The 24,932-nt window shown below is 36.9% G+C and overlaps 1 protein-coding gene across 1 annotated transcript in view; it reads right to left on the bottom strand.

The window, feature by feature from the left end:
- Nucleotides 1-24,932, bottom strand: part of AGMO (alkylglycerol monooxygenase) — a 185,221-nt gene that overhangs the window by 103,997 nt on the left and 56,292 nt on the right. The window contains exon 4 of the mRNA XM_039713463.1: nt 4,536-4,639. Within this exon, the coding sequence (XP_039569397.1) occupies nt 4,536-4,639 (104 nt within the window). The remainder of the gene's footprint in view (nt 1-4,535; nt 4,640-24,932) is intronic.

The following is a 24,932-nucleotide window of genomic DNA, read 5'->3' as shown; positions in this document are numbered from 1 at the left end:
TCTTTCTTCAGTCTCCTAATTCTCTTGGTCTCCTTGGTTACAGCTTTGGAGAGAGGTCCTTATCAGCTTCTTCTTTCTTCTCAGCTTCTTCTTGCTCCTTTAGCTAACAGGCCCGCTGTTAACCCCTTCCACAAGATTTCTCCTAAACTAAACAGTAGCAGAGGTATCTTCAAACTTTAAATCTCTTTAGCACTCAGGGAATATCTGTTTGGCCAACAAGAGCTCTCTGTGAAGCACAGGAAAATTAGAAAAATATATTTCTGAATTACTACTGTCGTTTTCAGAAAAAAAATCACATCTTTTAACATCCAAGAAGGCAGTCCCATTGCCATGACAGGCCTCCTGGACCAGGAATTCCTTTAGTGTAGGTCTGGACACAGCATGTAAAACCAGTATTCTCTCAGTTTTAGTCAACAGGGCTGCCCAATAGAAGTCACACCGAGGCTGTGAAACAGCTGTGAAACTTCCACCCCAGCGATGTGACTGATGCTCTCAAGAAAGTCACCACAAACACATCTCACTGTGACAAACCAACGGAGGACTAGGACCTTGCAATATCAGCTTAGTCTGCTGGCTTCAACACCAGACAATGTCTGAAACTCTAGGACAAAACCCTGAAGCCATTGCAGTACCACCTGGCAGGGATGTGACAGCTGGGATTTCAAAATCTCCATTTAAAGGTTTCATGGATCACAGCTGCCCCACAAATTACCTACGGGGTGTTTCTGTTTCTGTCTTGGAAGCTGCTTTCCAAGAAGTAAAGGAATTAAAAGGTAGTAGAGGGGGACTAAGTTTCTGTCTAATGGCATGATAACAGCAGGATTTTTTTAAAAAAAAAAAGGAATGGAGAGGAAATTGATTTTAAAAAGCCCAAAAAACCAAACCAGATGGTTTTCAGATTATTCATGGAAGTGGTTACAGGATTGAAAGCAGGGTTAAAAAATTATATGCTTTTTCCCTAAAAGTATCAGAAGCAATTTGGTGGTATTTACAGATGACTCAAAGGGGAAAGAAGGATCATCTTCATATTTATTTCCTAACTTACTTTACACAAAAGTACTAGGATTTCCCTGCTAAGTGGTGGGATGAAGGAAATTTCATATAAATCTATAGGTAAATTTGAAACTGTCAAAGGAGAATGCTTTACTAACTGCCTCACATTTTCTTGCAGTGTAAGCTTTATTTTGAACAGAAAGGATTTTAAAGATCATTTACAGAAGTGGAACTCATAGGGAGAAATGAAAACTTCTCTCATACCAAGATTTGGATTTTCCTATTTGTGGTTCCACCGAAACAAGAAGAGCACTCCCAGGAAAAAAAAAAAAAAAAATCATTAAACAGTTGAAACAAGAAGAGCACTCTCAGGAAAAAAAAAAATCATTAAACAGTTCTTTACTGAAAATGCCAATTCACCAAATCAAAAGATTTCATGGCAACGTACCAGCTTTAACAAATTTCTAGGGGAAAAGCTTTCCTGGCTCCAGAATAGAATTTCTGGTCAAAACTACCAGAAAACTTTTTCACACTGACAGATTTTTTCTCACTTGGGAATTCAGCAGCAGAGATTGGGAAGTGCTACAGTAGCTGATGGGAAAAGCACCCAGAGGGGAGGTGCAGAGATATGTGCATCTGGGGCTGCTGCACTGCAGTTGCTGGCCCTCACACCAAAGGCACTGCCCCTAAGAAAGGTCCATTGCCCACTCTCCCATGTGGGCATCTCTTCCTTTCTCCCTCCTATTTGTAAGTAAAAGGTTATAACCACTTGCACTACAGAAAGGGAGTGCATTGAGACTCCCGAGGTTCAGGAGGAGTGCTGTTTCCATGCTGGGTCTCTGGGGCCACCTGCCGATGCGGCGGCAGAGGATCTGCGGGGCTTGGGGGGCTGCAGGACCGCTGCTGACAGCAAGTTCATGTGGGCAGGAACTCCTGTGAGGACTCTGCAGCAGTTAAAGGCAAGGGTAAAATAAAACAATCAAAAAAGCCAACCCATTTTTTACAGTTCCCAGACCTGGCAGACAACTCAGTAGACAAGAAGTGACTGACTGCACTGAAAACTGTGCTTCCTATTCCATTTCCAGACTTGTATGTACATGTTTCCACTGCTTTTATACCAAGGCATAGTTCAACACTTTATCTAAATGTACAATCTAAAGCGATCAAATTATCATGGATTTAATATTTGTAATTAAATCTTACCCTAAAGTTGAGAATGGTACTCAAAGCATCAAATCATAGCTTTTCAAAGTGCATGTGCAAATGTCTCACAACTGCACTTTGACTGTTTCACCACTTATACACTCATTTATATAGTATTATCTTCCTTTAGCTTGCCGTCTTCTTCTTAAAAATTAATATACTTTTTTTTTGACATCTTTTCCCAACAAGATGGGCCTCAACAGTATCTCTCAGTCTCACCGATTTGCTTCTCCGTGGCCCCTTCAGTGAAGAAATAGAAACACAATCTGTGCAAACAACATGAACCACTATACATTCGGTTCCAAAATCAAGAGTATATCTCACACCACTGATCGTCAAGCATGTTTTTCTATTCTCTTTCATTTAATATCTTTTCAGTCATAGATTAACATGCTGATTTATTTATCTTACAATGTTTAACTTAAAACACAACAGAGCTGGCAACAGAACAGTCACATAATCCCATGCCATCCACCATAAATTTCTCACACTCTCCACAAAATTGGATGTCAAACTCATTGAACAGTATAGTACACATTCAACAAGATCAGATCACTCTGAGATTAAATAAGGATTTCACTGAGCTTCAGTTTCAAGGCAGATCCATCCATGGTTCTGGACAAAACTGTCTGTCCAAAAAAATAGCAGTGCTGTAAGAATTAGCAAGAATTGTCATCATGCACAATAAGCCGTTGCAGAAAGAAAACTGGTGTATGTCTGAAAAGTTCAGGGAGGAGGCAAAACAATATTTACATTAACCATATGTTTTGGCTAATATCAAATACTTGGTGAAAAAACCCTGGCACAAAAAGTACCATGTATTCCTAGATTCATTTCTCTTTTGCAGAAAGCATATGAATTTTGAATGCATGTATATTATTTGCCAAGTGATACCAGTGTGGTCCTGAGGATGGTCTTTGGAATCCAAGGTGGCCAGACATCTGGGTCTTCCAAGTATTTTATGTTGTCTGAGGTATCATCCTCAAAATCATGCCATCAGACAAAGTTCTCATATGCACACCCATATGTACACACAGACACTTTGTCTTTTTTGAATTATTGTTTTTGTTAAGAATTTGCACCATATGGTCCCAATGGGTAAATGGGCAAAGGTTAAATCTTTAACATAGCAGTATTTACAGAGGAAGCAGGGTTGTCAGAGACATCCCTTCTGCTATTGTTCATTAGAGTAATTTAAATTCTAGGTAATCTTCCCAACATCAGATGATTTATTTTCTTAATAAATAAACAACAAGAATTTATATTGAAGACATCAAGAAAAAGATCTAAGAAATAGTACTGCTTCATGATTTTCAGAAGAAAGTTTCCCTGGAACGTAGCACTTAAACTAACTTAATGTCATGCACTTAAGACAGTTACGAACTGGAGACTAAATCCATGTTCAGTTACATACGCATAAATCCACTTTACTGAAGTTAATGGAGTTATACTGTATTTCCATGGGTGAGCACACTCTTGACTTTGAGTTATTCGCTCACAGGCTGGATATAGAGATTGCCAAAGGACTGTGGGTTTCCTTCACCACCCACATTATACCTCACTGGAGAATATATATAATTATATAATTATATGTATGTATTTATATATGTAAATACATTTAATATCCCTTTTGAACTCTAATTCCAAAAATTAAATTTTGAAGTTATTCATTTTGAATAACACACAACCAGACAAACTACAATCTGACTGAAAACATAGAAAATCAGCAGCTACCCTGAGTGCAGAACTAAACCCAAAATATTATATTTAGGGTTGCATTTTGAAATACACTTTTAAAAATCTGTATATAAATTCTGAATATGTACACAGATCACTGTTTCAAATTATTTTTATCTGAAATAACTCTATGTAACCTACTGCTCTTACCTACAAGGGTACTGATATGACATGAATGAGCAGAGGCAAATAAATCCATTTGCATGTCCAAAGCAAATTTTAATGATGATTTCTGTCCCTGCTCCTTTTAGCCAGAAAGACATTTTCTGAAATAGCCAAATTAAAATCTCCTCTTTTTTCTGTACTCGTGTATGAATAAGCGAATGAAAATTCTCCATTCTACTCAAAAAGTTATGAAAGTATAAATGCAGTGTTATATAATTAGCCTTCTTTAACTTTTGTAGTTTTAATGTTTGCTGTACAACATTAGTGAATATATTTTAAAACTTATGATTATCAGATTCTTCAGTTTCATCTTCTGTGCCTGCAGTGTCAAGAAACTTTAAAAAAAAGGTTTTCTTTGAAGGGAAATAAACGCTGTGTTTTAACATTTACTGAAACTTCTTGATATTAACTTGTTTGTCAAACCTTGTGCAACTTACCCAGGAGGTATATTTCTGCAGTACAGATTGTCTCAAGGCTGTGAATAAGTTGTAATCTTCTGAACTATGGTGTACTTGGTGTGCAGCCCACAGGATATTAACCTCTGTAAAACACAATATTTCTAATGAGGTTTGTGCTAAAGAAGCAACAGTTGTTTTCCAAGGCCTTTTTCCTTAAGCCAGAATCAACTAATCCTCCAATTTACACTTTGCTACTTTACATTAACACAAAATAATAAACCCTAATTTTACATTAACATAAAATAATAAACCGATAAAATAATAAACTCAAAGCTGAATTTGTGTAGGCAGGTTTACATGTCTGTCAGTGCACACAAGTCAGTGTAAATTTCATGCTGAAGTAAAGAGAGGCTGTGGCAGGAACTAAAATCATTGCTGGAAGAGCAGAGGGATGTGTTAGATGAGAATTAAACAGCCAGAAAGCCTCATCTGAGTTCTGGTAACATGAATCAGTTGGAGCTCTGTACGGCATTCAGAGGAACAAAGACTGAGGATGCTCTCATGCTTGATATATTTAAAGACCAGAAGGGGACACGAAATGTTCCAATAATTGTATGCATCATATTTAAACAACTTAACTGGAGTCAGCTTTTATGCTTACATTTTTCTGGAATGTGTGAATCTTCAACCCACTTGTGCCACAGACCACAAAACACAGCCACTGCCTGCCCACTAGTGACAAATGGAAAAACAAACTGATGCTTGCTGGGAAGCCTTGACCCAGCCGAAGGAGAGCAGTGGCTCTATTGTTGCAGTTCATAAAAAAAAAAAAAAAATTAAAAATGGCTAGAATAAGGGCAAAACTAGTGTCAGCCACATCCTCCAAAGGCATGACACCTCTAATGCACTGAAATGAAGAATACTTCAAAATCCTGATTATATTTCAAGACATTTTCTCACTCAAATGCAAATCTGGGTAGCCTGTCTGCACTGTATCTGGCCAGTGTGAAGTGGGGTGCTAAAATAGAAATATTCAAAGCCGTCAGCTATAAGGATTTCCTTAATTACAGAAAAAGAGAAAAAGCATGCAGTCAGTGTAGCCCAAATAATGCCTATTTATCATAATTCTTAATTTAAGGTCTCATGTATTTCAAGGGATGAAGTATACACAAAGGCTCAGCTGATTACAGAAATTAAAAGTTGACTGGCTGTCCGCCAGCTGCACATTCCCATTGCCACTGACCTTGTTTCACTGGAGCCATTAGAGAAGTGACTCTGGCAGACATTAGAATCACAGTCAGAAAATTATTTTATAATGGCTTTCTGAAGTCCTGCAATTTTTTGCACCCAAGTATACATCAAACAGTTTAGGTCTGGGGATTAACATGTACCTCCAACATAAAGTAAGGCAAAAAAAAATCCTCTTAATGAATCTGAAGGTACCTTTACCATTTAGGGTACTAGATAGTCTTGTAACAGGAGGTAACAGTCCTGTATGCTAGCAACTGGGACTTTTAAATCTAATTAATTTTGACAATTTGGTAATTAACATCACAAAATAATTTTTAATTACCTCTAGGACCTTAAAAATACTTAAAATTTCTGAAGTAAATGTGTAATTTCAACTATCAAAAAAATTTAACAGTCTAAGAATTCTTTCTTCTTAAAATGCATTTGTTCCCGAAGGAACAAGTGTTCACTATATCAATAATTACTAATGTCTCTCAAAAAAACCCCAAGAAAACTCAACCAAACAAACTCATCTCAATGCATCTCTGCCTAACAAACACACTAGGAAATGAATTACTCAGGTGAGCTTCAGTATTCAATAATAATTTGTGTTTGAAATGTTTCTCAAGACCTCGACAGAAGCTAAATGAGTGAAAAAAGCATCTGAAAAGGTGGAGGTTAAAGACCTGTCTCTTTAGTTGTTTTAAAAGCATTTACTTCCTATCACAAACTGTGTGTAACACAAGCCTCCACTCAATGAAGTACAGCTGTGCAAACAGGGTACAGTAACTGGATCTTTCTTCTTTCCCTCAGTCATTTTTCAGCATTATGAAAAGTTCAAGGAAGGGAATCTATGATGATTTTTACAGTCTACTTTCATTGTAGTTAAGGTCAAATGGTTTTCAAAACGAATTACTAAAAAGGCGTTTTATTAGGATTCATTTTTCAGTTAAACTGCCTCTTACACTAACAAGTATATAGAATAAGGTAACCAAATATTGGTAAAATGCTAGTTATTCAGATGTGCAAGCCAGCTTAAATGATCTATCATTCAAAAATGCACCACAGGAATACTGGTGACATAAACAAACAATTCTTCCACAAGTAATTGAACTGCTACAGCTATTTCTGACTTCTGTTATAGGTAAGCAAATTAAATCCTCCTCCTTAGTCCTATTGTTGATGACACCAATGGCACAGACTACGTTAAATTCCTTTGAGAAATAGGCAGACTCAATCAGAAAAAAAAGTGTATTTAAATTAACCTGAAGAAACTGATAATCAAGAACTTTTTATCTGAAGCAGAAGAATAACATGAATGGTGAAATAGATCACCCAAAAACTCAGTTTGTAAGCATTAGTATATTAAAAATATTACAACCATAATGCCAAAAAGACATCTCTCAAATCTAAGAAACAGACCAAGCATTCTTCATGGAATAAAGCTGACTGCTCACCAACTGCCCACAAGAGAAATGAAATTGTATGTGTCTACAGAACATTTGTGGTTTCACTTTTCATTTCTAATGATGATAACTTGAAAGAAAATGAAAAAATTATTTGAATGAGGATAAAATTATAAAAGACTCTCTCACACAGACTTTCTCATATGTGTTATTACATAATGACCAATAAAGAAAGCACAGTTGAGCCAATTCCAACACAGATTAAAAGAAAACAATTATTCAGAAAACAGGAAGTATTACTGCATTTTATAAAATTATCAAATCCAACTGTGAAGCCACAGGAAAAAAGTAGGCGATGGAATTGGAGAAGCCACTGAGACAGTGTTCTAATGGAATTTTTGATGTTTCATAATTCAAATGTGATTGTTAAATACAATTTTAAAAATAGACAACTTCAATACACTATACACAAACCCCCTATTTTTGATTGAGGAGAGTGAACCTCATGGAATCACAGGGTAATTCAGGTGGGAGACAACCACCAAAGGTCTCTAATCCAACCTCCTGCTCACAGCAGGACCAGCTTTAAGTTCCTCAGACTCACTTTGGTCTTGGAAATCCTCTGCATCTGCTACTATTATGAAGAACTACCTGTCAGTGAAGATAAAGGTAGCATTTCCTTTTCATGTAGCTGTGAGGAAAGTTATAGAAGTTGCAACCCAGCACAGCAAGGGTCTCCTTTCCTGTTGTGGCTTTCCCCAACTTCCTGTTAATGGATGGAGACATGATGAGCTGTTCTCATCTGGGGAACAATGAGGCGACTGCATCTTGGTGCTGGAGTTAATAATTGTTGAATTGTTGTTATTTTTATTATTATTATCATTATTATTATTATTATTACCATCATAAGGGAACTTACTAGCAGTCTTGTAACAGCAATGAAGCACTGGCTAACAAGAAGCTGGAGCCAGGCTTTTTTCAGCAGTCCCATTTATCTTTTCTGGATTTTCCAAAATGAAGAAAGATTATTGATGTTATCCTTCTTTTGTACTTCTTCCTTCCTTCTCCTAATTAATTCATAAAATGTTTCATGCACTATCAAAATCATATTGGTACAGCAACCAATGATTTCACTTAGGCTTAATTTTTTTAATTTAAAAATAATTTTTCATTACTAATCAAGTTCTTTTCTATGAATTCCTAAGACAGATCCAATGCCTGGGCCATATTTCACTGCTTCTGAAGTATTTATTTTTTAGTAGTAGGAAATGTTCATTGTGCATATAAGTTTCCTTTTGCAGAATATGTAATACAGAGATGTCAAAATGAGATTTTTTTTTTGTTGTTCATTTCAGTAATTTTAAGTGATTTCCATAGCCCAACACATTTTGGTTAACAACAGGAAACCTATAGTCTTTTTAAGGACTCATTTCAATGAAAAGAGCCATTTTATTAACTCAGAATCCGTGAAATGGTAAAGATTTGATGACTCATGAGTAAGCAAAAAAGATTAGAAATGAACTTTTAATTAAAATATGCATACAAGCTTTATAAGACCTGCATCTTAAGTAATATGGAATCAAATACAGATGATGAGTCACATAAAGCTTCCATTCTCTCACAGTCAACACTGACTGTAGCTAGGAGAACAGGTGGAAGTTTCCCTTCAGCACCTACTTACGTAATACTAGCCATCTTTTAGAAGATAACATGGTGCCAACCAATCCCAGTATGGAATCTGTTGTTCCTAAAGCAGGTGTAACCCACAGGGCTTCAGAGGCAGGTACTCTGTGCTGCATTCATCTACAAGCAATCCAAAAGGGATCATCTCCTGGGGTCTACTTCTTTCTAGTCAGAATTAGTAGAAACCCCAGGATGACTGAGGAAAGAAACATGACCAGGAAGGTAGAAATGTCAGTCACCCCTTTTCTATGCATTTCAATCCCACCTAAAAAGATAGAAGAGAGGAAAATACATAGGATTTAAATAATTTGTCTGCTAAACTACTACCTTTTCTGATTCACAAAAAACACAACTGTTTACTGCCTTCTTCTAACTCATGTGTACATAGAATCTGCTGAGTTGGAAGGGACGCACACGGATTATCAAGTCCAACTCCTGGCCCAGCACAGGACAGTGCCAGGAATCACTCCATGAGTCTGAGAGTATTGTTTAAACACTTCTTGAACTCTGTCAGGCTTGGTGCTGTGACCACTTTTCTGGAGAGCCTGTTCCACTGCCTGGCCACCCTCTGGGAGAAGAGCCTTTTCCTGATATCTAACCTAAACCTTCCCTAATGCTTCATGATTGGTCACCAGAAAGAAGAGATCAGTGTCTGCTTCTCCACTTCCCCTCACAGAAAGTTGTAACTGCACTGAGGTCTCCCCTCAGTCACCTCTTGCCCAGGCTGCACTGACCAAGTGACCTCAGCTGCTCCTTGCATGGCTTCCCCTCAAGGCCCTTCACCATCTTTGTTGCCCTCCTTTGGACACTCTCTAACAGTTCAATGTCTTTTTTTATACAGTAGTACCCAAAACTGCCCCCAGCACTTGAGATGAGGCTGCCCCAGCTCAGAGCAGAGCGGGACAATCTCCTCCCTTGCCTGGCTGGCCATGCTGTGCCTGATGCACCTCAGGACAGGGCTGGCCCTCCTGGCTGCCAGGGCACTGCTGGCTCATATTCAACCTGGCAATGCCCAGCCGTTCCTTGGCCCTGCTCTCCAGCCTCATTCTGAACATCCAGGGTTGTTCTGGTCCAGGTATAGAATTCAGCACATTGTTAAACTTCCTGTAGCTGGTGATCACCCAGACCTTTAATTTGACAAGATCGCTCTGCAGGGCCTCTGCCTTGAGGGGAGTCAACAACTCTTCACAATTTAGTGTACTATTGATGCTTTTCAAGAATTTGAATAAATCCCTTCTCATGCAGAGCTTTTTCACAGAATCCATTCCCTCTTTGATTCTACACGTGCATCAGACGAGCGACCCCTGCAATACGGTAACACTTTTGTTACTGGAAAGGACAATTACCAGATTTTTTCTAATGAAAGTTGGCTAAAAAACTGTATTTTGCAACTGATTTGGGATCCATCTCACATAAAACCAGAATCTAACAGATTAGCGATCATCTCCACAACACAAGTAGATATAAACTCTGTGAACTCTTCTGTTCAGACTGTTATGGTGTAGCCCCTATTTTGTGACTCTTCTGAGCCAATTTTGCTTTATGTTTTTTGTTTTAGTGTTCTTCAGGCAGAGTTGCAGGATAGCTGATTTTGCCAAAAAGCTCTGCTTCCTGCTTATTAGAAATATAATTCTTATAGGAAAAATTCTTTCCTCGGTTACGTTAGTGTTAGCACAGAGCTGTGCGGGTTTAATGAGAACAGAACTAGATCCAAGGAATTTATCTGGAAGGCTCTGTTATATACCACACACTAGGAAGCATGTGTACAGGGAAATGTTGGTGTTTTTTTTGTTTGGTTGGTTTTGGGGTTTTTTTGTTTGTTTTTTTTTTTGTTTGTTTGTTTTGTTTTGTTTTTGGTTTTTTTTTAATAAGACACATTTTTCTTAAATTGTGTCCTTGGCTACAGTGAGTTTCAGCAGTTTGCATTCTCAAGATAATCACATTTGTAAATCAAAAGACTGGCTGTAAGGAGATCTGAGTTCAAGTGGTGAACTAGACTTGATTTACTATAGGCTTTCAAACGATTTTCTTAACCTTTCTTTCCTTCTCATTTTTCTTGAGAAGCACCTATCTGTGCATGTTCCTGACCCAGATCAGTTCCCAGCCTTTAGAAAGTAGAAATAAAAAATATTTTAAATATTAGCCATTGCTCCTGAAGTCACTGTGTCAGGATAAGGGGGAAAAAGTCAAAAGCATTTTTTCAGCCTCAGTATTACCTAGTCCTTCTTGGTCATTCTGCAATGAAATACACATTGTGCTACCCAGGTAATTCCAGGATAGGCAATCATACAGCCTGTCACAAAGCTAGTATCAAAAGAAAATTCTGCTACCAAGAGACACCCTGTGGTCTATAAAATCACAATCCAGCAGTTTAATTAGTAAATTTCACTTGGTGTTCAGCATCTGATCCTTCTGGGATGGGAGATGTGCTCTTTCTGAGCTTTTGCCAGGATTATCTCTGTTTTTTAGTCTTCTTCTTATGTTACTCTATGTGGTCAGCAAAGTATTTAGTGAGTGGGCTAACTTGTAATCAAGTAATACATGGTATACACTCCCATGGTTTGTAAGCCAAAAATTCAAGCAACCTTCCACAAAACCTGCCTCCAGAATGTGTGCACAAGCCAAAACCTCCTGCTTGATCTGCTGCCATACCAGTTGAAAACACAAATCTGCTCCCACACAAAAAAGTCCACAATAAGATCTGCAAAAATTAAGATGCAGAATGGTCTGGGGAAACGTGGGAAGAGTCAAGATAAGCCAAAGTATTACACATGCTACCCAGAATAAACAACAGGCCAGATCCTATCCCCTTCTAGCAAGAATCCAGGGGACTGTGAATTATATTCAGATACACTTCTGAATCTGTAAAATATTTAAGAGATCATGTGGTTAGGAAAACAGAGGCTGCCCAGGTCAAAAATAATGGTCCTCTCAACCCATACGTGCCTTATGTTATTTCCTGGCGTCCTCATAAGCATGGGACATCAACGGAAAGGCTAGGAAAAGCCAAAGCATACCCAAAGATTCGGTCTCTTGGAACTGGTAGGAGCAGTTCTCTTGGAAACTAAGCTGCATGAGCCAAACTTCTTGCAGCATTGTTATATCATGCAGCATGTAAACCAGAGTAAGAATCTCAGTTATTACATTAGGACAGTGTTAACCCATGGTCTGTGAGATTTTCATACAGTTTCCAGGAACTGAACAGTCTGTTTCTACACCATGGAAAGCCACAAAGGAATAAAGGTTATCAGGTAAGATTCAGAAATAACTAACAGTGACTCAATCTCTGACTTCACTCATAATTCTAACAGCAAAATGAATGTTCATTCCTTTGTGCAAAAAGATACCGAGAAGATAAATGATCCAAAGCAGTTTTAGCATGCAATTGTTGGGTTGGGACATTTCCACAAAAACAAATGGGAAAAATTTTAAAAAATTAAGAAAAATACAATAGGGATAAAGTTTTAGTACTGTGTATATAAATTCAATCTGAAAATAGTGGAACATTTGCCAAGTCTTTCAGTCCACAGTAGGTCTCACAAAAATTCTGCTAAAACAACTTGCCTGACCAGTCTGTTTCTTACACCTTCCTGAAGCAAATTTTCAAATTTTCAATTTTCAAGTGCTCTAGTTGTCTGGAGCAGCTCTGCAGCTGGTCAAAGCTTTGTTTGCCTGAGCTCTGGACAATCTCTGTAACAAAGATAGGAGTCTCTAGACCACCAGGAACCATGATGGTAGCAGTTGTTGCACTTTCACTTGTCTCTTTCACATGTGTATAAACCTTGATTCAGGTAGTCTGTTTTCCAGTTGTTAAGGATTTCATAACAGATTCTTTATGTGTAAAAGTGTTAAAACACTCCTATTTGTTTTAAAAAAAGAATAAAATGGTGCCATGGCAGTTTCAAGGATAATCAGACTATAGCATAAATTTCTCTTTAAGAACCCAGTGCCAAGCCCTATCAAGAATTTCCCACAAATATTTGCTTCAAGTTTTTTTCAAATACCCTTTATTCAGTGAGGGTTCCTCCTGGTTATAGCAAGGTTTATCCACCTTACACCTCACAGCCTCCTGACTGAGTGACACACCATATTTTAACTTCTGAAATTAATTGATGTAGAAACTTTTTGTAGCACTTTGCTCTTTCTGCACCTTTTTTACTACAAAGAGGAGAATATGGCTCCTAAACCCTAAATCATCGTGTTGGTGAAATTACATGTATGTATTAAAATAAAACCTATAACAAATTTCTGTATAAAGATCCCCAGCAGCTGTTTCAAAATGACTTCTATAGGTCAGTGCCACTTTATACAAGCTGCAGACTTGACTTAAGCTTCTCCCAGTATGGCAAATTACAGCACTGGCAGTCTTTAGTTCTGAGCACTTGCCAACCTGTGCAACATGGTGTTACTGAAACTGAAGTCAAACTGTGGTATGAATGTGTGAAATGCATTAACTGTGACAAAATTAGCACTGTATTCATTAGCCTGATGACAAAAAGAGAACTGAGACTAAATTAAATAAAATCTTAAAAGGAAAAAAATGTTACTTTAAAAAACCTAAAAGCCAAGTTTTACTTCAATTCTTTCAATTTATTTTTTTTTCTTTCCCCAAAAGAGTCTCAGCCACTGAAATGTCAGCTTATGCAATTTGAGAACATATTCATTGTGGAGGATCTTAGAAGGAAATTGCTGAAATGAAATGGGGAAAAAAAAAGAGATCATTCTCCTTTTGTTTTTTTGTGTGGGGGAGTGGGGTTGAGAGTTCTCCTCCTGTATTCTGGGCTGTCTTTACAAAAGATTTATGTCTGGTGTCACTGTTAGGAAGTGCAAACTGTTCAGCTTCATTGCAATCTATGTCCTCATCCTCTTGCTCTGCAGGATACCACATACTTTGGCAGGCAATATTCAGAAGGGAAGCACTTTAATGGCAAGAATGGATACCAGTGAAACCTTTTCCCACAATGTTCAAAACTCTGAATGCTCATACGTTAAAGCAACATAAAGCTGGAGGATATTAGGAAGAAAACAATAACTGATAGTAGGTCAGACACATTAATCTTACATTTTTTGCCCCTCAGAACAATACATGCTAGGGAAATACACACACAAGGGTGGAAAAAGAAAAAAAATGAAAAGGATGAACTGGAATGATTTCAAGTCTTCTAACCTAAAAGCATAAACATAAACATACTTTTTTGAAGGAAATATCCATAGCCCCTTCATGTATCTTCTACCTTTTAGGTTGAATTCCTGCATTCATCTATTTGGTTGGTCATTTTTTTCAAACTAGATACAATAAGAATTAACACTGGTAAGTCAATTCTGGTACAAAAGAAGAACTGCCTCTCCACTTTTCTCTTCCAATCTCTTCAAAGTGTTTTAAACTACTTCTTCAGCTAAGTTCCTGAATTATAGATATGTGGAAATGCAGACTAGATTTGCAAAAAAATCTACAAAAATTTATGGAGATATTGGGAAAAACTTGTGCTTATTAAACAGTGGTAGTTCCACTGTATTTGGTAGCCATCCAGTTCATTCATAGCATATGTGATGCTAAAAGAGACATGCCCTTCTACAAACTACATTTGGACCAGTGTTGTCAGTACTTATTTTATGCTCCCTTTCCTAAGAGCATATAGTTGACCACAGATCCTCTGTGTCCATCAAGAAATTATCTATGGCTTCATCTGTAATGGCTGCTCTGGACACTATTAAGCATGCTAAAACTTAAACAGCCTTTTTCTTTTATCATTCTAGAAAGAAGGACATGGAATCCATTTAGACAGACTAGATAAAGAGAGCAGAACAGAGTCAATTGTCAAAGCAGGCAGCCTCAATTTAAATGTGAAGAAGAAAGGTAAGATATTGCCTCTGTACTCCACCAAGCTGGAATCTACATGGTAGAGTGCAGCCCTGAGTGTGTCAGCTGGGATTATCTAGAGGATGCCTCTGGCACCAGAATGTTATTTTCAAAGTTTTATCTCCCTGCACTCCCTGTCCTGTCTCTTCAGCAGGGAACAGACATGTGACTAAATTAGGAGTACACAAACAGGTCTTAACATTGGAGCCATCTGCAGGGATACAGGTACTGGCAGCATGCTGACATTTAGCCAAAAGACATGAAACAACCTTTAAGAAAGCCGTTTACTGGGTGCCCCTTGCCACTTGTGCTAACTCTTGAACTCCAAATATAAGGAGTATCAGTATCCAAATATCAGTCAGAGGAGTAACTTCATATTACATTTCCTCTTTCCCCAAAATATTGATAAATGACTACTAGCTGAAGACAGGTGAAGCCATATGCAGTAGAGTTTCAGGTATGGAGTTAATTTCAATGTATGCTGTAAATTCTGGTAATAAGTTTGGAGAGCTGAAGGTGCTCTTGCACTACCAGCAAGCACTGAAACAGATTGCAGGTCTGGGAGTGCAAAACAATGGCTGGCAACACCAACCACTAACAGATGAAGCCGGAGGTGCGGGGGAGCAGGAATACCAACAGACTGCTATGATGCTAATTCAGACTGATTTGTCAAAGAGCAGCTCTAGCACTTGACCTGTAAAGGCACTACTCCTACATGCTCACTGGGTTTGGCAGCCACATGTCTCCTGAATGATGTTGCATTTTCTGACTTTGAAGGCCAATAGATAGTGGCTGGATAATTAGTACCAGAGCTAACAGAAAGAAAAGGATTTGAGAGACAGAAAATAGAAAGTATGAAAAAAAAAAAAAGAAATATTTTTAGCTGATTAATTATGACATTTGTACACATCCCACAGTAAATTCCTTCATTTTTTATCCTTTACCTGTTTGCTCTAAGCTACGGAACAAGCTAAGACTGAAAGCTCAATGCAGGATGCAACTGTTGTACATTTTACTTTCCAATCACACAAAAGTCAGCACTGAAGCTATGAAGTGCAGGATACTAGACTGCAGACTTACCTCAACCACTGAAGTTGTATATAGAAAACAGATCTGCCTAAGAAAAATAGGCTCCTCTATATAGTGTGATTATTATCTGGCAAGGGTAGTGTATTTCATTTTCAATATAAAAACAGAAGGGTTTTTTGCTGCTTTGAGATCTCTGGTTAAAATCCTTTGCTAGACAAAAGAACTGACCCAAAACAAGTGTGCTGTTGAGCCAAACTCAATTCTAGTCTACCAAAAAAGTCCTTACTCCACAGCCAATCTCCACCTACTATTAGCAGGGGAGGCAAGGGAAACAGAGAATCTTTCTCTTCAAAGTGTTGATTTTTTTATTGAAAACATACTTGTAAGTACAAAGTTTTACAGTGTGTTAAGACATACAGAACAGTACACATTTATGTATCATTTCACAGGGTATTGTATATGCACTCCAGTACCCATTATCTCTATACCCATGGAAACTTTCAAACCTTGTAAGTTAAAGGACTACCCTGTATTCATCTCACCACTAATTAGTCTTTGACAAAAGATCCCAGCAACAGACAATTTTTTTTTTTCAACTTCCCAGCCAACAGACACTCAGTGGCAGCAAAACACTGGCCAGAGGGAAGCAGAGCACAGCTCTGCCAGTCCAGGCTACAAATATTCTTTAGCCAAAACTCCAGGGGTATTGCTAGAAGCTTACACTAGGGAATCAGGATATAGACAATCAAATCACTATAACTGGCAGGTTCCAATATCACAACATCTGAGACAGTGGCTATTGCACAGATACCTTCTTTATTTCACCTCCAGGCAGAGAAAAGAAGAATTTAAGAAAAAAGGCAGTGGGGGGGCATTGTAGAAACACAAGCAAACCTAACTTAGAGACAGCTGCTGAAATACATCAAAACAGTAAATTCAAATGTTTATAAAGATCTTGAAGGATATAAAAATAGACATGATCTTTTAGAAACAGATCAAAACTTTAAGTGATTGTTTAAATAATTTTAACCCCACTTCAATAACATTCCCAATTATTTAATATTTAATTATTAAATTATTTAAGAGAAGAAGCATGTCTGATAAAGCAAGAGGGAACTGAAAGACATGGTCAGAAGAGAACATTTTTTTGTTCTTCAGTTTATACAAAGAAAATTTTACTTCATAATCCTTTTGTTTACTTCCTCTGCTACTAGCCAATAAAGATCTGTAGTTTAAGAGTACTAAATACTGTTCTTATTCCTACACCAACATTGCAAGAAAGACAGTATTGTCTTGATAAAATTTGGCTATAATAAATATTTTGGCATAACGTCAGTACAGATTATAAATAGTACAGGTGTCTGTTTCCAAATCTAAAAGCAAAACATCTGCATTTTCCAACTGGCTAGGGCAATCCTATCCTCACATAGATGTTAATCTAGTTCTATTACAATAGGCTTCTAATCATCTACATACTTCCTCTGAAATTAGATTCAAACCCTTAGATCAGGAGCACTTATTTCTGTGCATTTATTAAGCATATAGAACCTACCAGCTCTGATCTCTTCTGAGACTTTGTGGATCTTCTGTGCTGTAAGACCACATAAGGTCTGAATATTCAAAGTTATAAGGAAAGATTTATAAAGGTGTACAAGAGACAGATACATTTGTTTCTGGAATTAGATAGGGCTGGTGAAGTAGAGCTCAGTGGAAAAGCAGGTGGTTGAGATTATGATCAACCAGGCAAACAAACTCAGGCAAGCTGGACCAGATGGCCTTTTTTCTGTTACTAATATTACTTATGTTCCTATTCAGCTGTAAGAAATTACAAACAGTTTACCTGTTCAGATTTTTCTGACTCAAATTACATAAGATCAATGCTCTCACTTCATTGTCACATTAAAACTTATCATGACACTGTCTGTAATTCTATTTAATAATTTACAGTACTGCCAACCCAGAGGAGAACCCGGTAGGTTTAATGAAGAAGTTTTGCCTTTAACAACACCCATTACATAGCAAACCATATAAAAAAGGACAGAAAAAACCCAGAAAATCCAAAAAAACTTAATCCAGAGGATTAAGTGCTACTAGATACAAACAAAATCTGAAGTCAAACCATATTTCCTGCATTAAAAGATGGAATTTGGAAGGAAAATTAATGGGCGTGACTAACCTGTAGTCACAGAGATTGCACGGCCCATTAATTTACAACTGCACCAACCATGTCTAAATCTCTCCTTCATCTAACATGTGACACAGTTCAGAGGCAATAAATTTAAAATCAGAATGGCATTTCACAGGTGCACAGAAAAAAGCAACATCTCTAAGATTCCAATTTGCATTAATTTATTTCAAAACTATACAAGTAATTTTTACATGTGGGCTACAGCTTATTTTGAACTTTGGACTAATATGGGATTTCTGTGACAGCAGAACTGGATTACTGTTAGCAAAGCAACTTTGCCAGTTGTGGGGTATACTCTGATGCTGTAAAGATCCTAATAATCTAGTGAAAAAGTTAACTGAGTGAAAAGACCTACAGTATTATGACCAGCCTTCAGAGCAATCCACTCAACACCTATCTATACTTATTTTACAAAATGGCACTCTCCACTGTAATTTGGTATCTCACAAAACAATACTGAGACAAAGCAATCTGTGCCTATCATACGCTTTATAAAACTTTAGAAATCATTCTGCATTTATGTCTATTTACCTTTTAAGTATCATCTTGGTCAATTAAAGCCTAAGCTCTTCAAGCACTCCTGGTGCAGGCATGTTGTGACCACATGAAGAACTGGAAAATTCCAGTTTACATCAATCAGGAGTCTTAGAAGAAACCACAAAAATGTATAAACTACCTATACCTATTCTTCATATGTTTTTATTAAAGCATACATAGAATGTGGTACATCCCACAGCCACTGATATCCATAGTTATTGATTGTTGCTTCATTTCTTTGTAATTATTTCAGAGGAATGCTGGAGGAAGAATTTGAAACTCAAAATATGCTGTGGCTCCCAGTATACATCGTATTTCAGGGACAGCTTTAACAACTTACTTCACAAGTTTTCTTGATCCTGGCTCTGCAGACATGCAAACATTTTCATTTACACACAGTATGGTGTTTTGGCTGGTTTGTTTACCATGTACAGTGAACAGCACACAGCACATTTCTTCTAGATATACTAGGCTGGCCTGTCAGTGGAATGCAGATGAAGGGAGCACACCTAAAATCAGTGGAAATAAGGAGATTTTCCCAGTTGCACAGGAAGAAACTCCTTCAGTGGTGTTATTAGAATCAGGATGTGTGTGTAAGTTTCTCAGAGTTGCATATCTCCCTGGAATGTTACAACAGGCAGGCAATACATGGTTTTTGTCACATTTCAAAGTTTTTAAGTATCTGAATTCAAATAATTTTCTTGTTCTAGCTTATACATGTATCCACTGTTGTGGTAAGGCAGAACTTCAGAGATTGGAAGCCTTCACCATATTCCAGCATTCTCTTATTTCAAGGGAAGTCAGATGAGCAGTTGTATCTTAAGGGTGTCCTTAAGGGACTTCCTCACATAGAAATGTGATTTTTTTGTGTGTTCAAGTGTTTTGTTCAATCAGACTCAGAGAGATTTTAAATGTCTGTCTTTGTTTTGCACCATGTACAGTATTGATAGCCTTTGGATAAGTATCTGAATGACTGAAAAAACTCAGTGTTTATACTATATATTCCAGTAATTTATGCTAGCCTCATTCATTCAGAACAACAACAAAAAAAACCAAACCAAAACAAAACAAAACAAAAAAACCCAACAAAAAAAATTGAGCTAAAAGAACTTACTGTGCAGCCAAATAGAGAGATAGATAGTTGAGGGTTTCTCCTGAAGGCCACAGCTGTAATTCTGTGTGATCATCCAGCTAAATATTGTATTAGTGTACTGTATATACAGATGTTTAGTTATACAGATTCTATTCTGCCTTTGCATAATTTAATGAAAATGTTTATTGTGGATCACTTGCTCTCCCCTGGTTCAATGCAGCAGAGAAGAGCAGAATGTTTGTACTGATGTCTGAATATCAGCAGGACACTTAAAAATTGAATCATAAAAGCAAAGATAAAACCATCATACTCTATGCCAGCCACCACAGTCCATGACTTCTTCTATCATATTTTCAAATGTATTAATATCCTAATTGACTCTTAGACCAAGAAATGAACATGAACAAAATCGGAAGCATAGAAAGCACATTTCCTCAAGAATTCTTAAACCACTAAATAAATAGCATGGTTACAACCTCGAGCTCACATTTAATTCAACTCTCTTTGCTTCCAGTAGAGAAATCAAGTGAAAGATTAAATCAGACCTCACATTTTCAGGAGCCTCACCATGGACAAACACATATTTTAAAAAAAAATAAAATCTGTGAGTGATTTTGCTGTAAGCATTGGCATTTTTTAAAAGCTCAAACATTTTTGAGCAGTCTCTTTTCATTAAAATTACTTAGAAACTTTCATTTTAATCCAGCGTAATAATGAAAAGTAATTATTGTTTCTGTAATTATTTTTTATTAAAAACCACAAAACCAGAAAGTGATCGGATTTACTATTGTATTAATATTTCTGTATTTTGCCTTATTTTACTTCAGCAGTTTGGAGACAGTTTCAGCACTCTTACCATAATTTGTCCTATCAAACTAGAGCAAATAAACAGCTTTTCAATGAGGGCTTAATCCTGCAAGGTGCCGAGGCCTCGGCAGTACATACATACTGTATACAGGCTGTCTTCTCTTGAGCTGCAGTCCTAGACCTGAGCAACAAGAGATAATAAAACCTGCTAAACAGAGAAAACTTGACTGGACTATAACTCCGGAAAAATTTCACACCATTGGTGTCTTATGCATATTATGAGCTTATATATAAATTGCCAACCTCATGACCCAAGAAGTATGCAGCTTATGACCTCATGCACCACTAAATTCACAGGTGTAGAAGTTTTCTTGCATCTTGAAGAGTGAACCACAAATGACAAACATTTGCACTACATTCTCAGATAAATCAATATTATCACCAACTATAAATACCCAGAAGATTGTTCCTTGTCACTTTCAGAAACATGCTACCTTAATTTTGTATTTCTGGATAGAAAAGACTTTCTGATGGCAGAGTACTAAAAAAGTAGCTTTCCTCAAAACTTTTCATAATAAGTCAAAATGTTGGAGGAAGTCTTGACAAGAAAAATTAACCTAGTGACTAATCTTTGTTTGTACTTGAAAAGATTAGTATGAGTATTATCGAGAAATGTATCTGCTCTATTCTGAAATTTCTGGCTTTTATTCCCTCTAAAACTTTTATCCAAAATCTATATAAGTTAATCCTTTCAGTATGATGTCTAATGTTTTGATCTCTGGGTGTCAACTACGTTTATTGGACTGGCCAAATTACAGTTCCAGGGTCTGTGGAAGCAACTCACCAGCTCCAGCTTAGACATTCCTGCTGATTTTCCTAGATGTGGCTTTGCCCTACCTCAACAACATCCTCATGGGAAACTCTGGTTTAGAATTCATCCCAGGTGATGCTTATGGCAGTCAAAGCATGGTCAAAAAGCACCATCTTGTATTCATGACCATCTTCACTGATTAATAAAGCCCTTGACAAAGAACAAGAATCCTCCTCTGTGCCGTAAGTATTCAATCTATCACTTTGCACATCAAGATGGATTTGATGCTCTTCAGCCCAGATCAGTACACAACCACTTAAAAATACAGAAGAGTACAGAGAAATGGCTAGGTACAACACACAAGGATATTGCAATTTTGAGCTCTTAACATAATGGCTTATTTGAAGGTAAAATTACACAAATGTTAAAATCAAGAAATACGAGCAACATGCTCTTAGGATTTTTCGTTCACCATCATCCCAAACTCTGTGTACTTCTGTCTAAGTATGTAGCTATATATTACCTAATGAGATCTCCCTGCAGAACAGTCACATGCTGCTCACAGGCAGAGGTGTGAAGACAGATCCTACTCCTACTCATAGGCCAGTTTTTATCACAACTGAACTCTTAAACTTGAAGGGTGCATGTAGGGATTTGCCTGTGGCCACTATTCTGGATTAATGAATAAGCCCCAGAATACACTGCACATATGATGAGATCTCCAGCTGCATCCCAGAATAACAATTTATCATAGACAAGATCTGCTGGGTTCTATTAGGAAATGGGTTTAGAACTAAGGGAGTGAAGATGTCATAGGTCACAGCCAAGGGACAGCTGAGAAAGCCTGTTGTGATTAAGGCAGCCTTACATAACTGCCATGAAAAATTTTCAGCTCAAAACTCAACATCTGTGCAACCAAATCTACCACAGCAATTGTGAAGACAATGGCCAAAAACCATGGAAAATGATACTATATTCTCTCATAAAAAGTACTTCCCACAAAGAGAATTTTATAGGACTTGACTGAGTGAAATGTTGAGGTCATAAGAGAGAAGTTTCAAGGGGCAAGCAGAAGGGATAGAGCAAATTCTTTATAAATAAGCATCAGCTATGTATTTGCTATGTCTGTCCTCAGTACTGCTGAAGGAGACATGAAGGAAAGATGTTAGGGAATTTAACTTAAGAACAAAGAAATTATTAATAGTAGAGAGCACTTATAAACTGATTAACCATATATATATATATAAACAAGCTATACTGGTGACAAGCTGATCAACCATGTTTGCCCATGGACACCAGCTGTAAGTAAAAAGTATATATTATCTTGCTAACATGAATCACTCCAATAACAGTATTAGGATTATCCAGATTTACTATAAATACTAAAGCATACATAAGTGCTCCATATTTTTAACACTATACATATAAATGGACAGAATAAATGCTCATTTATCACTTTCAAAAAGCATTAATGCTTCTTCAATAAAAATGAAATTTTATCATAGACATGTTGTGACTCTGCTCGAGTTAGTAATTTTTAATTGAAATCTTGTCTTCTGTTAATTTCAAATGAAAGACAACATAATGCAAAGCATATCAAAGTAAAAAAAAAAATCTCTCCTTTATTTCCTACAAAATTCTTGAAGGTTAGCTAAATGAGATGATTCAGAGATGTTCATAAAAGTAGCTGTAACATTACCTGCAGGTCAAGATTTCCGATATCTCTGGATCTCACCCATAGGAAAAAATTTTAAAAAAATCTCTCTCCTTGACAGGATAGTGGATTAGTAAATTGGATCAGCTCAAAGAAAGGGCTGATGCACACCTAAGAAACAAAGCAGGGAGGGTGAGATGGCAGCTGGACTTAAAAGGGAAGTAAATGCCAGGGGGGAGGGTGTGAATGGAGGAGAACAATGGTGTGGCAGAGAGCTGTAAGTGGGGCTTTAAGTGGTTAGAAAAGTGAAGTAAGAACAAGAGACAGTCCCTCTCTTCCAGAAACTGAATGTAATCACCTGACTTCACACCAGGTCAATAATGATGGCATTGAATCATTGAATCAGGTTGTAAAAGACCTTTAAGACTGAAAGGTAAATGTGTATTTAAGCCAAGGCAGAAACATTCAGGTTGTAAAAGACCTTTAAGACTGAAAGGTAAATGTGTATTTAAGCCAAGGCAGCACCAAAGTTTGCACAGGCAAGAAAAGGATCATAGTGGGCTCAGAAGGATCCTTTAATTAGGCTAATGACAAAGACAACAGCACACATAGCATTCTAATGGAAAACTGATTCACTTTGCAGATGCTCCTGACATAGAGCAACAAGAGTTTCAATATTTATCCTTAAATAATTGAATCTCCTCTAACCTAAATACAATCTTCTATTAAGTAACATTCTGGTCCGTTCTTCAATCAGCGTTAACGGGATTAGAGACATCACTTTGCTACACTTACACAGGAGATTCAACAGCTGCTTTCATTGCTGCTTTGAAAGTGCCACTTCATGGCACTCTACTGAACCCAGTTTAGATTTTTAGAGACCAAATTGATGTCCAGATTCTACTGATGTATTTAAAGATTGATGGAAAAAATAAATGGGACTTTGTTTTCTGCCTTCCCCTTAGATTTCTTTCTCAGAGACCATGACAACAAATTAATCTTTACACAGGTGCAATCTTTCTCCTAGAGACTGACAGCCAACTTTCACAGTTTTCAAAACACTGTCTGATTTCGTCAGTTTCATTTTCACAATTAATAATTCTGATATTTAAATTTGAAAAAACCCACCCAACCTTCACTTAAAACATTGGGAGTTTTGTGTAAAAATTCTTTAGATGGAATGCATATGTGGAAAAATCTCTAAGGTTTAAAGGTCTTAAATTAGTCACTATTAAATTCTTCTGTTGCTAGGACTAGTTTATTTTTTTATTATAAGAAAAATTGGAAGGAAATATTTTCCTCTTAAAATCAACATCAAAATATTCTTATTGTTTAAAGTTAAAATTCTGAATACATTTTTCTACAAGACACAGGCACTGACTAAATTCATAGACAAAGGAAACAATAAGCATACACCTCCCTATTTCAAATTTTGCCTACATCCAAGAAGTCTGATTCTTTGTTAACCAGAGAAACAATCATTATGAGTTAATAACAGATTTGCATCAAATATTACTTCTGAGTTTCATACTACTCTCACACATCAAAAAATAAAGCACAGGTATCTTTATTTTTAATAATCCAAAAATTAAAACAACTCATAGCATCAAAGTTCTACTGGCTTAAGTTCAGTACATACTAGAGCTTTGTAAAAGCAAAATTTACTGTAAAAAACCCAAATTTATGTTAAACATTTCCAGTGCCTTCATCATTACAGAAATTACCCCCAAAAGACTGAAATGCCATTGTGTACCCTGAACTCAAAATCAAGATCAACCAAAAGTGAGGAAACATGGTTGTTGCTACAATAATAATTTTTTAATAATAGCAAAGGATGGTGAACATATGGCTGATTTCCAAATAAAATCCAGTAGCAGGTGTTGGGCTGTGGTTTATGGGTGTTTTTGTAATTTTAAAATACAGCAAAGCTGTTGCTGCTGCAGAAAAGATAAGAAATTTTTTCTATGTAGAGAGCTTTTTCCAAAAATATCTTCAAAGGGATTTTTCCTAAGTGAGGCAAAATTTTCCTTTCAAAATTTTACACACCTTTAAATCATGAAAATTAGGCAGCATTACCTTATTGGTAGAAACATGCCAACTTGCACCACAGCAGATAATAAAAGACTAAAAATCCCACC

This window comes from Passer montanus, unplaced genomic scaffold (assembly GCF_014805655.1).
Source record: "Passer montanus isolate IOZ18808 unplaced genomic scaffold, ASM1480565v1 scaffold10, whole genome shotgun sequence".
NCBI lineage: Eukaryota > Metazoa > Chordata > Aves > Passeriformes > Passeridae > Passer > Passer montanus.
The sequence above is the reverse complement of the archived record's forward strand: the minus strand, read 5'-3'. Positions and strand labels throughout refer to the sequence as shown.